We start from the raw sequence: 15,684 nt of genomic DNA on the forward strand, positions 1-15,684 counted from the left end.
CATTCACTACATGCCAAGATTTACTCACTAGATGAACCTCCTCACACTCTACAACTACAGGCAGTCATTGCTGGCATTGGAATTGGAAGAAGACTCCCTTCAGGACAGCAATAATTACAGAGCATTGAACGACCTTACCCTGCCACCTGGCTGGTCATAGAACTGTAGCTAATGACACAAAGTTAGGCAGCATTGCAGACAGTGTAGATGATAGCATGAAATTAGGAAGGGATATTAATAGACTAAGTGGTGGACAAAATCGTGGCAGACACAGTTTAATATAAACAAGTATGAGTTATCCATTTTGGACTAAAACAGGATAGATCAAGGTACTTTCTAGATGGCCTGATGTTAAAAACAATGGATGCCCAAAAGGACTCAGGGGTTCAGGTGCATAGATCTTTAAAATGTTATGAATAGGTGCAGAAAATAATCAATTATTAGAAGACTAGCCTTTACATCTGGAGGACTGGGATACAAGGATGCAGAAGGTATGCTGCAGTTATACAAAAGCCACTTGGAGTACAGTAAGCAGATCTGGTATCACATCTTAGGAAGGATAGATTGGCGTTAGACGGAGAACAATGTAGGTTTACAAGAATGATATTTGGACTTCATGGGTTAAGTTATGAGGAGAGATTATACAAATTTTATTTAGACTTTGGAAGGTTGAGCGGTGATCTGATCAAAGCCTTCAAAATATTGACAGGAAAACTCAGGGTAGATAATGATAAACTATATCCTCTGATTGGGGATTCCAGAACTCAGGGCATTGTGTGAGAGGAAGGACCAGATCATTCAAGAGAGATGCTAAGAAACACTTCTACACATAAAGGGTGGTAGGGGTTTAGAATTGTCTTCCATAATTGGCAGTGAATGCTGGATCAGTTGTTAATTTTAAATCTGAGATCAACAATTGTTAAGCAAATGTGTTGAGAGATAAGGGCCAAAGGCAGGTGTGTGGAGTTAAGCTACAGATCAGCCAATATCTCATTGAATGATGGAACAGACTCAAGGGGCTGAATGGCATTTTCGTGTTCCTATCCACGATTGAGCCAAGCTTCCTAATTACCATTTGGGACCAGACCTATATTTCACAACATGCTGCCCACTTTGTGAAATTTAATACTTACTGCCAGAGCGGATGCTTGTGGTAATAATCGTAAGGTTCCCTAACGTTTGGTTGTTCTCTGCTGCATTTGCCAATACTTTCACTGCTTCTGAACTTGATAGTGGTGTGGCATTAGTGTCATATTCCAATTGACCCACTGATTCAATGGATCCACTCCTGAAATGCAATAAATCATATCAATCCTTTTATTAGTTTCAGCAAAATAGCTTTTCAATTTCACATGTCAGATCACTATTTGATTTGTATTGTCGCATACAGAGCTTCTAAACAACAAGCACTTCTGAATAACCAATCTCGATTTATATTTTCTTGTAACAAATTGGCACTTTATTCCCACTGACTCCTAATGTAAGGCATTGAGGTGTGATCCCCCTTTCAGTGCTGCTCAGATTAAATGGCTGAGTGTGCAGATTGATGAATTAGAGGATTAAATGTTGATCATAGTGATATTAGATTAGATTACTTACAGTGTGGAAACAGGCCCTTCGGCCCAACAAGTCCACACCGACCCGCTAAAGCGCAACCCACCCATACCCCTAACCTAACACTATGGGCAATTTAGCATGGCCAATTCACCTGACCCGCACATCTTTTGGACTGTGGGAGGAAACCAGAGCACCCGGAGGAAACCCACGCAGACACGGGGAGAACATGCAAACTCCACACAGTCAGTCGCCTGAGGTGGGAATTGAACCCAGGTCTCTGGCGCTGTGAGGCAGCAGTGCTAACCACTGTGCCACCGCGCCACCACAACTCTTGTTTATACTCCCACCTTCTACTTTCAGAATTCAGGTTAGACTGTTGCTTTTTCATTTGAATAACCCTTTGTGACTTCCCCCAGCTGGAGAGGTACAACATCTTTGCAACAGCCTTTGTGATAATTCACGAGTGAGTGCTCTATACTCTCAACGGAGTGGGAACTTTTTATTGGTACCGGTACAGCTCATGTTCATTCAGATTGCTGCTGCTGAAATTGTTTGATTCCCTTTTAAAAACAGGAGAATGTGATGCCAACACAGACCGGAAGATGCAGACGGAGGCTATTCAGCCCATTGACTTGGCTTACGGCCCATTCAATTTTTTGTTTTATTCCCTGTGTGCACTGCTAGCTAGGCCAGCATTTATTACTCAGAGTCAACCACAACGCTGTGGATCTGGAGTCACATGTAGGCCAGACCAGGTAAGGACAGCAAAAAGAACAGAAATTGCTGGAAAAGCTCTGCAGGTCTGAAAGCATCTGTGAACAGAAATGAGAGTTATCGTTTTGGGTCAAGGGACCTATCCTCGGAACTGTTCTGAGTTCTCAGCAAGGGTCACGACGTAAAACGTTAACTCTCATTTCTATACTTAGCTGCTTCCAGGCCTGCAGAGCTTCTCCAACAATTTCTGTCTTTGTTTCTGATTTACAGAATCCGTAGTCTTTTCAGTTTTAATCAGGTAAGGACAGCGTAAAGAAAATTTGTGAACCAGATGGATATCTACCACATTCAGCAGTGGCCACATGGTCACTACTGGGCTGGTGTTTTAATTGATTTAATTAATTCCTCAATATTTTAGACTTGGAGGTGCCGGTGTTGTACTAGGGTGGACAAAGTCAAAAATCACTCAACACCAGTTCATAGTCCAACAGGTTTATTTGGAAGCATTGGCTTTCAAATAAACCTGTTGGACTTTAATCTGATGTTGTGTGATTTTTTTAACTCAATATTTTAGGGAATTGTGGATTACTAGTCCAATGACATTATCATGCTTGCCCAGCTCTTCTGGGTTAGTCAGCTGATCCTGCCCATATTAATAAGGGACGTAGAGTACAAAAACCAAGGAAGTGATGCCGAACTTGCATAGAATAGTTGTTCAACTTCAGCTGGAGTACTGTGTCTCAGCTGTGGGTGCCATACTATGTAAACAATGTGAGTACATCGCAGACAGTGCAGAAGTGAGTTATTAGTAACGTTCTGGGTAAAAGAAATGCCAGGCACGAGGATCAATTGAAGAAAGTGGAACCGTTTCCCTTGGAGGGAAGATAGCTGAGAGGAGATCTAATTGTGTTTTCCAAGACCATGAATGAGTAGTTAGAGGTAAAGCTGTTACCGCTTGTAAAAGGCACAGCTTTACGAGAGGGTCTAGACTTCACATGATGTGTGATTGAAGCAAGAGCAAAGTGAGAGTGTGTTAGAGTAAGGAGTGCACTGTCTGGTGTGGGAAAGGCAGGGTCAATTGAGGCATCGGAGCATTTGGGTAGTTAGGGAGATGGGCTAAAGTAAGGAGACCCCACACCAGCCAAAGGCAGTCAGTGCAGGCACGATGGCCTGACTCGCCTGCTTCTGAGGCACAATAATTCCCTGACCCTGAGACGCTGCTACACCACCATCTCCCAACATAATATTATAATGAAATTAAGAGTGCAGAAGAAATTTACAAGGATGTTGCCAGGACTCAAGGAAGTGAGTTATCGGGAGAGGTTGGACAAGCTAGGACTTTTTTCTTAAGAGCATAGGAGACTAAGGGGGGACTTTATAGAGATGTAGAAGATCAGGAGAGGCACAGATTGGGTGAACGCACTCAGTCTTTTCCCCAGGATTGGGGAATCAAGGACTAGAGGGCATCAGTTTAAGGTTAGAGGGGAAAGAATAAAGGGAACCTGAGTGGCAATTTTTTTCCACACAGAGGGTGGTATGGAATGAGCTGCCAGCAGAAGTGGTTGAGGCAGGTACACAAACGATATTTAAAAGGCATTTGAACAAATACATGGACAGGAAAGGTTTAGAAGGATATGGGCCAAGTGTAGGGTTATGGGGTCAGAGCGGATTGACATTTAGGTTGGCATGACCAGTTTGTGCCAAAGAGCCTGTGTCCGTGTTGGTGGACACTATGATTCTATGATTCTATATCCACTGTCCTGGCAACAGTTTCAAAGTCATGGACAAACTCTGAGAGGTTAGTTTTCTCCAAATTGCATCGGGGTTGCAAATTAAAAACAAAAGCTATTAACAAGCTCATTAACAAACCGCGACCACTGCCTGATTAGACTGAGCCCACTGCCTACCTGAACCTTATGACACGGTATCCTCGAAAACCAGTAGGTGCACGTCCACGGTATAACGCTGTAAGCTTTAAAAGAAAGAAACATTTTAAGATCCAGTCTGAATAATTTTCATAAGTAATCACTGATAACAGAATCTTGAATATTTATCACTTCAGTTGTGGTTCAACAAGTAGTGTATTTGAATCACAGAACCCCTACAGTGTGGAAACAGGCCCTTCGGCCCAACATGTCCACACCGATCCTCCGAAGAGTAATCCACCCAGAACCATTCGCCGACCCTATTATTCTATATTTACCCCTGACTAATGCACCTAACCTACACCTCCCTGAACACTATGGGCAATTTAGCATGGCCAATCCATCTAACCTAGAGATCTTTGGAGTTCCTGAACTGAAATGCTGTGGCTTGAAGTCTCTCTTCAAATTCTCAGCCACCTTCCCTCCAAGGGAAATGGTTCCAATTTCTTCAATTGATCCTTGTGCCTGGCATTTCTCATACTCGGAACGTTTCTAGTAACTCACTTCTGCACTCTCTGTGACGCACTCACATGGTTTATATAATGTGACACCTACAGCTAGACACAATACTCCAGCTGAGGTTGAACAACTATTCTGTATAAGTTCAACATCATTTCCTTGGTTTTTGTACTCTACGTCCCGATTAATAAAGCCAGGATCACCCGACTAACCCAGAAGATCTGGGCATACATGGTAATGTCATTGGACCAGTAATTCACAATTCCCTAAAATATTGAGGAATTCAATAAAAACCTCAGTTAAAAAGACAAACCAATAGTGACCACGTTATTGGCTGAGGTAGAATGTGAAGAAAATCTCCTCCCCCCCATCCCTGAGAGTGAAGGCAGTGACTCAAAAGCTAAAATAAAACACAGCTCAGGACAAACCATTAGCAGATAAAGTGCCAAGTACAGGAGTTGGGATATCATGCTGAGGTTGTACAGAACATTGGTGAGGTCTCCTGTGGAGTACTGTGTCCAGTTCTGGTTGCCTTGCTATAGGAAGGAGATTATTAAGCTGGAGAAGGTTCTGAAATCATTAACCAGGATGTTGCCATGAAAAGAGGGTTTGAGTTATAAAAATAGATTGGAAAGGCTGGGACATTTTCATTGTAGCCTAAGGAGGTTGAGGGGTGACCTTATTGAGGTTTATAAAATCACAAGGGACACAGAAAAGATGAATGACAAAGCTCACTTCCCCAGAGTGGGGGGAGTTCAAAACCCGGGAGCACAGTTTTAAGATGAGGGGAGAAAGATTTAAAAAAGACATGAGGGCAATGTTTCACACCGAGACTGGTTTGTGTGTGGAATGAAATGCCAGAGGAAGAGGTGGTTATGGGTATAACTGAGTCCTGAAGCAGGGTTAATACCCACAACATTGACATTTCCACCTCCTGATGCTGCTGGATTTCTTTGTTCTTCCAGCCTCCAGTTTGTCTACACTGGCCATACCAGCATTTATTGCCCATTCCTAGTATTTCCTAGAGATCAGTTGAGAGTCAACCACATTGCTGTGGGTCTCGAGTCAAATCAGGTAAGGATGGTTTCCTTCTGTAAAAGGCGTTAGTGAACCAGATGGGTTTTTCCCCAACAGTCATTTTGCAATCATCATACACCCTTAATGCCAGACCTTTATGGAATTCCCATGGTGGCATTTGAACCCAGTCCCTCAGTATATTAGGAGAAAGTGAGGACTGGAGATGCTGGAGATCAGAGCTGAAAAATTTGTTGCTGGAAAAGCACAGCAGGTCAGGCAGCATCCAAGGAGCAGGAGAATCGACGTTTCGGGTATAAGCCCTTCTTCAGGAATGAGGAAGGTGTGCTAAGCAGGCTAAGATAAAAGGTAGGGAGGAGGGACTTGGGGGAGGGGTGTTGGGAATGCGATAGGTGGAAGGAGGTTAAGGTGAGGGTGATAGGCCGGAGAGGGGGTGGGGGCGGAGAAATCAGGAAGAAGATTGCAGGTCAAGAAGGCGGTGCTGAGTCCGAGGGTTGGGACTGAGATGAGGTGGGGGAGGGGAAATGAGGAAGCTGGAGAAATCTGCATTCATCCCTTGTGGTTGGAGGGCTCCTAGGTGGAAGATGAGGTGCTCTTCCTCCAGGCATCGTGTTGCCATGGTCTGGCGATGGAGGAGACCAAGGACCTGCATGTCCTTGGTGGAGTGGAGGGGGAGTTAAAGTAACATTACCTGGGTCACTGGATTAACAGACTAGCCATCACCTCTTGTCCTCCATTGTCTGCTTACCCTTGAGCCAAGCTTAGGCAGTGCAACAAAAATTGCTGTTGGGTTACAGTTCCTGACACACTGTGGAGTTAGGGCTCACATTTCATGTCAAAGTCAGGTATCCAAACCAGAATGGAAAATTCTGCCTGTTAACTTTGATTCTCACTTCACAGACGTAGCCCTGCCTAGTATTTCTAGCATTCTCAGATTTTATTTCAGATATCCTGAAGATGCAAAACACATTCCCCTCAGACTTTGATTCACTGAATCATTTGAGTCTGCTGATATTAAATGAGTCATCAAGGAATCATCTACGTAGAAGCAAATTCAGTATTATCAAAATGGCAAGATAAAGGGAAAAAAATTTCCGTTCCATTAACCGCAAAATTATACTGCTGAAATTTTCCATTTAAGGATAGGATCTATGCTAAATCAGCACCAGTGCAGATGTACACTTTGTAGATCTTTACAAAACATTTTTAAACACTCAATATTATATACAAGTAGAGAAGCAGGAAAAAACAAACTTACTTGACGTTCTACACTGTCTCTAAGATTCTGAAACTCAGGTGAATTACTATTAGATAATGCTGGTGTAAAAGTTCCATTGAGAGCCACGGTCACAGGTGTCACAAGAACATTGGCCGTTGTTGTCGGTGCTGGTGTTACATTGGCTGTTGTCGATGCTTGTGTTGTATTGGCTGTTGTCGATGCTTCTGTTACATTGACTGTTGTCGATGCTTGTGTTGTATTGGCTGTTGTCGATGCTTCTGTTACATTGACTGTTGTCGATGTTTGTGTTGTATTGGCTGTTGTTGTTGATGCTTCTGTTACATTGACTGCTGCTGTTGATGCTTGTGTTACATTGGCTGCTGCTGTTGATGCTTGTGTTACATTGGCTGCTGCTGTTGATGCTTGTGTTACATTGGCTGCTGTTGTTGATGCTTGTGTTACATTGGCTGCTGCTGTTGATGCTTGTGTTACATTGGCTGCTGCTGTTGATGCTTGTGTTACATTGACTGCTGCTGTTGATGCTTGTGTTACATTGGCTGCTGCTGTTGATGCTTGTGTTACATTGGCTGCTGCTGTTGATGCTTGTGTTACATTGGCTGCTGCTGTTGATGCTTGTGTTACATTGACTGATGTTGTTGATGCTTCTGTTACATTGGCTGCTGCTGTTGATGCTTGTGTTACATTGGCTGCTGTTGTTGATGCTTGTGTTACATTGGCTGCTGCTGTTGATGCTTGTGTTACATTGGCTGCTGCTGTTGATGCTTGTGTTACATTGACTGCTGCTGTTGATGCTTGTGTTACATTGGCTGCTGCTGTTGATGCTTGTGTTACATTGGCTGCTGCTGTTGATGCTTGTGTTACATTGGCTGCTGCTGTTGATGCTTGTGTTACATTGACTGATGTTGTTGATGCTTCTGTTACATTGGCTGCTGCTGTTGATGCTTGTGTTACATTGACTGTTGTTGTTGATGCTTCTGTTACATTGACTGATGTTGTTGATGCTTGTGTTACATTGACTGTTGTCGGTGCTTGTGTTGTATTGGCTGTTGTTGATGCTTCTGTTACATTGGCTGATGTTGTTGATGCTTCTGTTACATTGGCTGCTGTTGTTGATGCTTGTGTTACATTGGCTGCTGTTGTTGATGCTTGTGTTACATTGGCTGCTGTTGTTGATGCTTGTGTTACATTGGCTGCTGTTGTTGATGCTTGTGTTACATTGGCTGCTGCTGTTGATGCTTGTGTTACATTGGCTGCTGTTGTTGATGCTTGTGTTACATTGGCTGCTGTTGTTGATGCTTCTGTTACATTGGCTGCTGTTGTTGATGCTTGTGTTACATTGACTGCTGTTGTTGATGCTTGTGTTACATTGGCTGTTGTTGTTGATGCTTGTGTTGTATTGGCTGTTGTTGATGCTTCTGTTACATTGGCTGCTGTTGTTGATGCTTGTGTTGTATTGGCTGTTGTTGATGCTTCTGTTACATTGGCTGCTGCTGTTGATGCTTGTGTTACATTGGCTGCTGCTGTTGATGCTTGTGTTACATTGGCTGCTGTTGTTGATGCTTCTGTTACATTGGCTGCTGTTGTTGATGCTTGTGTTACATTGGCTGTTGTTGTTGATGCTTGTGTTGTATTGGCTGTTGTTGATGCTTCTGTTACATTGGCTGCTGCTGTTGATGCTTGTGTTACATTGGCTGCTGCTGTTGATGCTTCTGTTACATTGACTGTTGTCGGTGCTTGTGTTGTATTGGCTGTTGTTGTTGATGCTTGTGTTACATTGGCTGTTGTTGATGCTTCTGTTACATTGGCTGTTGTTGTTGATGCTTGTGTTGTATTGGCTGTTGTTGTTGATGCTTCTGTTACATTGGCTGTTGTCGATGTTTGTGTTGTATTGGCTGTTGTTGTTGATGCTTCTGTTACATTGGCTGTTGTTGATGCTTGTGTTACATTGGCTGTTGTCGATGTTTGTGTTGTATTGGCTGTTGTTGTTGATGCTTCTGTTACATTGGCTGTTGTCGATGTTTGTGTTGTATTGGCTGTTGTTGATGCTTGTGTTGTATTGGCTGTTGTTGTTGATGCTTCTGTTACATTGGCTGTTGTTGATGTTTGTGTTGTATTGGCTGTTGTTGATGCTTGTGTTGTATTGGCTGTTGTTGATGCTTGTGTTGCATTGGCCGTTGTTGGAGATTCAGATGTAGTTGACACTGTGCTTCTGGTTGTGGGTGTTGATGTTCTGGTGGTGGTCATTGCTGGGATGGTGGTCGCTGAGAATGGAAAGAGTACTGTTTATGTTCCTGAACAATTTTAACGTATTCCGTTCTCTCTGGTTAATATAGTTGAAATGAGATATCTCAAGAAAAAATGATCAACAGTGCATTTTCCCCAACATTAAATTAAAATATCCTATTACGATATTACAGAATAAGTTGCATTCTCCTTTTAATGATGTCTGAGGCTCACTGTCCATTTGACAGGCATACCATAACTGGCAAAACCTTCAACCTGATCTCATATGATTAAATGAATAAGATAATTATGCCCCTGGGCCATTAAAGTTCACTAAGAAACAATAGAGCATGAGAGGACATGAATTTTTCTTCATCTGAAGTGTGCAACATCTTTGTGCAGGAACAGTAAAAGATATATTCTAAGTCATAACATGCAATATTTTAATAACGTTGCAAATATTCTGAATATCCTCCTGCTCCAAACTATTGAGAACATCTGATTTCAAATATTTGTATTTGAATTATGGAATTAAAAAAAAGTCACAGAATGGTGGAGAAGTTTGAGGTTCTAAGGAGAAACCAAGATTGTCACATGGTTAACTGTCTGGATCAATGGTGCTGGAAGAGTATGAAGGGCTTTTGCCCAAAACGTCGATTTTGCTGAAGCTCCTCGATGCTGCCTGAATTGCTGTGCTCTTCCAGCACCATTGATCCAGAATCTGGTTTCCAGCATCTGCAGTCATTGTTTTTACCCACATGGTTAACTGTGCCTAGCACCACCAGCTAAGATACTGTACTCAATATTATTATGATGGAATTAGTTTATGGAGATCCTTCTCTTGGTCTAAAAAAATTAACTCCATTTGGATAAGGTGCTCATAACTCCTATCTATCCCTTCAGATAGAAGATCACACAGCATTATTTGGAAGGACTCTGAGGTAGTTCTCAATGGGTCCTAACCAACATCCACCCTTAAACAACACTTGAAGTAAATTATTCAACTATTTATCTCCTTGATTGTGGGAGCTTGATGTGCCTAAATAGGCTGTACATGACCTTCAGGTTGACAGTTATGGCTCATTCGTCTCAAGGGTCTCCAGTTAAACAATGCTTTTGCTTTAGAATTCATGTACTCATTTTTGATTTTGACCGGGGTTTCACCCCTTCCAAGATCTGTAACCTTTTCCAGTTGCAGAAGACTCTGACATACCTGGGCTCATTTAACTGTGGCCTCCGCACCGCCCTTTATCATTAGCCGCTTTCCCTTCAGTCGCTGTGGAATTCCATTTCTAAACCTCACTGCCTTTTTAGCCCCACTTCCCTCCATTTGGTTTCTCCATTAAAAACTAGATCTTTGATCAGCTTTTTAGCCATCTGCCTTTTGTGATTTAACGTTAACCATTGTTCAACAATCTTCATTTCTATTTCCTTTTAGTACCTTAAAGGGACTATATAAATAGATGCTTTTGGTGTACAAACCACAAAGGGATTGTTTGGCTGGATTTATAACTCAACTGACCTCTGTACTGGGATTGGGCAGGGAAGGAGGCACAGTCTCCATTTGTTCCATGCAGGACCCCTTCACAGTGTTCAAGCAAACCATTCCAAAGTGGTACCATTGACTCATAGAGTCTTGGAGTTGCACAGCGTGGAAAGAGACCCTTTGGTCCAACTCATCCATGCTGACCAGATATCCTAAATTAATCTAGTCCCATTAACCAACATTTGGCCCATAACTGTGAACTCTTCCTATTCATATGCCCATCCAGATGCCTTTTAAACATTGTTATTGTACCTACCCCCACCACTTCCTCTGACAGCTCGTAACATATTTTTCTCACCCTCTGTGTGAAAAAGTTGCCCCTTAGGTCCCTTTTATATCTTTCCGCTCTCACCCTAAACCTATGCCCTCTAGTCCTGGACTCCCCTAACCTGGAAAAAAGACGTTGTCTATTTACCCTATGATTTTATAAACCTCTATAAGGTCACCCCGCAGTCCCCAATGGTCCAGGGAAAACAGCCCCAGCCTATTCAGCTTCTCCCTATAGCTCAAATCCTCCAACCCTGACAATATGCTTGAAAATCTTTTCTGTTCCCTTTCAAGTTTCACAACATTAATTCCTATAGCAGGGAGATCAGAATTGCATGCAGTATTCCAAAAGTGGCCTAACTAATGTCCTGTACAGCTGCAATATCACAATATTAACTCTTATAGTCAATGCTCAGACCAATAAAGGCAAGCATACCAAATGCCTTATTCACTATCCTGTCTCCCTTCGCCTCCACTTTCAAGGACTCTCTTTGTTGCACTCTCTTTGTTCAGCAACACTCCCCAGGACTTTACCATATCAAGATACAACTGGGGGGGGGTCCGTGGGTGACAGATTTATAACCTGTACCCACCAACTTGGCATGTCTGTGGCAGTTTGGAGGCAGTCATTCCTTACTTATTCACCATTAAGATTTACAGTTAAACACTACAAACAAAAAGAAGGTGTTATGGTTATGGATAACATACTTGTGCCCATAAGGAAGTTGATGTCCAAGCTGAAATCAGCCTTCACGAATGTTTCACTGTTATCAATGATTGTTTGGGTAACAGTTGATTGCTTTGTTGTTCCAAAACTGAATACTGTTGTTACATCTGCTATAGTAGATCCATTCCTAGATTGTTGTAAAGAGAAACAAAAAAAAAGAGTTTGGGAAAAGGTTAAATACAGTGGACTCACTGTAGCCTGAAAACACAGATGCATCAAATCCATTAAATGCACCGACGAACTGGGTCTGGTACTCATAGGTGCTACCAATAATGGGAAAGGGACCTTACCCTTACCGATAATACAGAGATATGTTTAGCATTTTCTTTATTTTCAAGTGATTGGTACTTACCTAAATCCATTGATTACGACCTCAGTGAAGTTCGGATCATTTCCAAAGACACTGTTTATCTACAGCACAAGAAGGCAAGAATAAATGTGTTTAATGGGGGCCATGCAGTGTCAGGTTCTCAGGACACGAATCGCTCCCGACATACCCAAAACAATCTCTCGCTCCAGATGGAGAGCTCTGTATGAGGGGAGTGTCATCTGGGCAATCCGGCAATAGGAGTCAAGTTGCATGACACTTCCATTGGGCGGGATGGGACCATTCACGACAGCAGATTCGCCGCCAATGATTAGCCACCGCCCATTGGCCACTGAAGATGATTAGCCACATCAAGTAAGTTTAAAATGTTAGAGAACAAGCATATCTAAACTATATAAAATCGTCGTTACGTTGGTTAAGGTAGTGTTTGCGTTGTTTCAGTAACAACTTATTTTCGTTACAGGAGAGCTTCTTTTAAGCTTGTGTTTTTTTTCCATTTACCCTCAAATCTTCAAAATGGAAAAAGCAATTATTAGTAAACGTGAAAATAAGAAGTGTTACCACGATGGTTTTATATATGTCTTTGATAAACTGTCCAAGAGTGATTCAAGTATTAAGTTTTGGCGATGTGAACATTCGTATTGTGTTCTTATAGTGTTCTTATTAACGATTGTGTAGCTGATGTCCCTCAGTCAGTCCTAGCATCTTTACCGATGACAAGCAACGTGAAGAAAATAATTTTACGATAAAGGAATGATAGGAGACTCAGACGATAGAATACAAAAAAAAATTGTTCTTGAATACGGTGAGATTGTACGATGAAAGAGACTGTTTGGAATATCTTAGAGGAATAGCGCATAACTATCAAATGAACTAAAATTTCATTGTTTAATATTAATGTGAGACTTTACTGCCATTATAAAGATTTTTAAAATATATTTCTTTTTTCTGGTTAAAGTTTGTAACTCATTTTTATATATAAACCAATAAAATGATATTTATTTTACCTCTTTTTTTAAATCAATATGTAGTTGTATAAATAAAGGGGAATGAGAAGTATGAAAGAACAGGCGGGAGGGAAAACAATCAGTACATTTATATATGTTTACGGTGGCGAATACTCTCCAGAGGTCAAATGACCCCAGTGGAGAAACGCTGGTGGAGAATCTGCCGTGGTGAATCATCACCAACCCCCCTTGTGAATGTTACAGATCGAAAATGCACACAGGGCTCACCACGGAACGTGTCAACTCTAGTGGAAGTATTCGGAATCACATCAATAACGTCTCCAAATGGCCATTTTAAACACTCCCGTTCCTGTGATCCATTCCAACGTGATCCATGAATGAAGGGACAGGAACACTGAATGGTGGGTGGTGGCCAGGATGTTGTAATCCTGAGGTTTGATCATCCCAGGCTCGAATTCCTAGTGGGTGTCCCTGCTGCTTCAAGCCTTATACCAACAGGACTCATAAAGCTGAGCACACCCAGTGTGGTGAGCTACCTCTCAGCGGTGGTGACAAGCTAGTGGTCCTGTATTTACAGAGTACAAATGAATGTTTCAGAGCCTTTGTGTTTGGCAATGACACATTCAGACCAAGTGCACCTCTCGTTAGCTTGTGAAGCTGTTTTCTACCCAAGAACTTTCATGGACCAAGAATTGCTTGGAGCTTTCTCAGAAAGATGTTTGCACTGAATAAGGCTCTTGGTAAGTGCCCCTAACAGAATATCACCACCACAATAACGGTAATGCATGGGGACTAACAGCAAATGGTATGTGATCAGTTTAACATGTTAAAGCTTCTAACTATATCAGCACTCCTTGGTAGAGGGCGAAAGCTTTAGTATTGTGTCTGTAAATCAATCATTCTATTCTCTCCCATGCAAATGTGTGTGGGCTATAAGCTGCGGTAATGAAACACTGCAGCTAAGCATGGCTGGAAATCTGAGAATATTATTTTTGCCAGTTTTAGAAAATTCCTTTTATATTCGCACATCATCCAAGTCTGCGTGGAAGACTTACCACATTTGTCACTCTGGAGCTGAGTGCAATGAACTCGGGAGTTGATCTATCATTCAGCTCAATTGTGAAGGTAGTAGTTTCAAACCGTAGTGCCACTGGAATACGGTCAAATTCAAGACCCTGACCTGAGGAAGGAAAGACCATGATAGATCACGTCTAAATGTACACTTACATAGCAAATAGAACAGGACAGCACAGGAACAGGCCCTTCGGTCCACATTGTTGTGCTGGACGTGATGCCAAATTAACCTAGTCCCTTCTATCTGCCCTTGGTCCCCATCCATTCCTTGCATATTCCTGTCCTTATCTAAATGCCCCTATTGTACCTCCATCCACCACTCCTGGCAGCATATTCCAGATTCCTACCACTCTCTGTGCAGAAAACCTGCCCCTCACATTTCCTTTGAACTTGCCCCCTCTCACCTTAAATGCATGCTCCCTAGGTTTAGATATTTCAAGTCTGGAAAAATGTTTCTGACCGTCAACCCTATCTATGCATCTCATAATGTTACAGACTTCTGTCAGGTCTCCCCTCATCCTCCGCTCCTCCAGAGGAAAGCAACCTGAGTTTTTCTGAGTTTTCCTGAAGAAGGCTCATGCCCGAAACGTCGATTCTCCTGTTCCTTGGATGCTGCCTGACCTGCTGCGCTTTTCCAGCAACACATTTTCAGCTCTGATCTCCAACATCTGCAGTCGTCACTTTCTCCTCCTGAGTTTTTCTAACCTCTCCTGATAGCTCATATGCTCTGGGTGGCATGGTGACTCAGTGGTTAGCACTGCTGCCTCACAGTATCAGGGTCCCAAGTTTGATTCCAGCCTCGGGCACCTGTCTGTGTGGAGTTTGCACATTCTCCCAGTGTCTGTGTGGGTTTCCTCCGGGTGCTCCGGTTTCCTCCCACAGTCCAAAGATGTGCAGGTCAGGTAAATTGGCCATGGGAAATTGCCCATAGTGTTAGGTGCATTAGTCAGAGGGAAGTGGGTCTGGGTGGGTTGGTCTTTGGAGGGTTGGTGTGGACTTGTTGGGCTGAAGGGCCTGTTTCCACACTGTAGGGAATCTAATCTCTAATCCAGGCAGCATCCTGGTAAACCTTTTCTGCACCCTCCTCAAAGCCTCCACATAATGTGATGACCAGAACTGCAAGCAATATTCTGGGTGTAGCCTAACTAAAGTCTTACAAAGCTACATTTACATCTCAACTTCTTTTCAGACAGCACATTGTCACCTATGTATTTAACTGTGTTCCCAACACAGGCGAGGGGGCCAGCACCACGCGAAATAGGTGCTTCAAACTGTGCAGGTACACTCATCCATTTCATGTTTGTAATGCATGCACTTGGACTGTAGGGATAGCATAGTTCAGTTGACTGCATGACTGGTTTGTGATGCAGGGTGAGACCAACAGCGTTGGCTCTATTCCTGTAGTGACTGAGGTTGCAGACTGGCACATTCCAAGGTGTTGAGGGATGCACTGAAGCTTGGGGCAGCTGCCGCTAAGGCGCGGTGGGGAAAGACCACCGTGTAACATCTGCCTGCCTAAAGAAGAACAGGGGGCCCGCGCAGTCATTTGGGCCCTGCTGACCCCTCAGCTAAAAATGTAATTGTACCGACCTGTAAATAGGAATGATTACTCTGTTTCGGT

The 15,684-nt window shown here is 42.8% G+C and overlaps 1 protein-coding gene across 1 annotated transcript in view; it reads right to left on the bottom strand.

Moving 5' to 3' along the window:
• The window catches only part of LOC122542635 (uncharacterized), a 59,151-nt gene that overhangs the window by 13,497 nt on the left and 29,970 nt on the right, over positions 1-15,684 (bottom strand). The window contains exons 10-15 of the mRNA XM_087982020.1: positions 14,045-14,169; positions 12,046-12,104; positions 11,675-11,820; positions 6,949-9,191; positions 4,179-4,243; positions 1,134-1,288 (exon numbers count right to left, since the gene is read on the bottom strand). Of these exons, the coding sequence (XP_087838146.1) occupies positions 1,134-1,288; positions 4,179-4,243; positions 6,949-9,191; positions 11,675-11,820; positions 12,046-12,104; positions 14,045-14,169 (2,793 nt within the window). The remainder of the gene's footprint in view (positions 1-1,133; positions 1,289-4,178; positions 4,244-6,948; positions 9,192-11,674; positions 11,821-12,045; positions 12,105-14,044; positions 14,170-15,684) is intronic.

The sequence above is a fragment of the Chiloscyllium plagiosum genome, unplaced genomic scaffold, assembly GCF_037043375.1.
Source record: "Chiloscyllium plagiosum isolate Xiang-an unplaced genomic scaffold, Cpla_swu_hap1 HiC_scaffold_42, whole genome shotgun sequence".
Classification (NCBI taxonomy): domain Eukaryota; kingdom Metazoa; phylum Chordata; class Chondrichthyes; order Orectolobiformes; family Hemiscylliidae; genus Chiloscyllium; species Chiloscyllium plagiosum.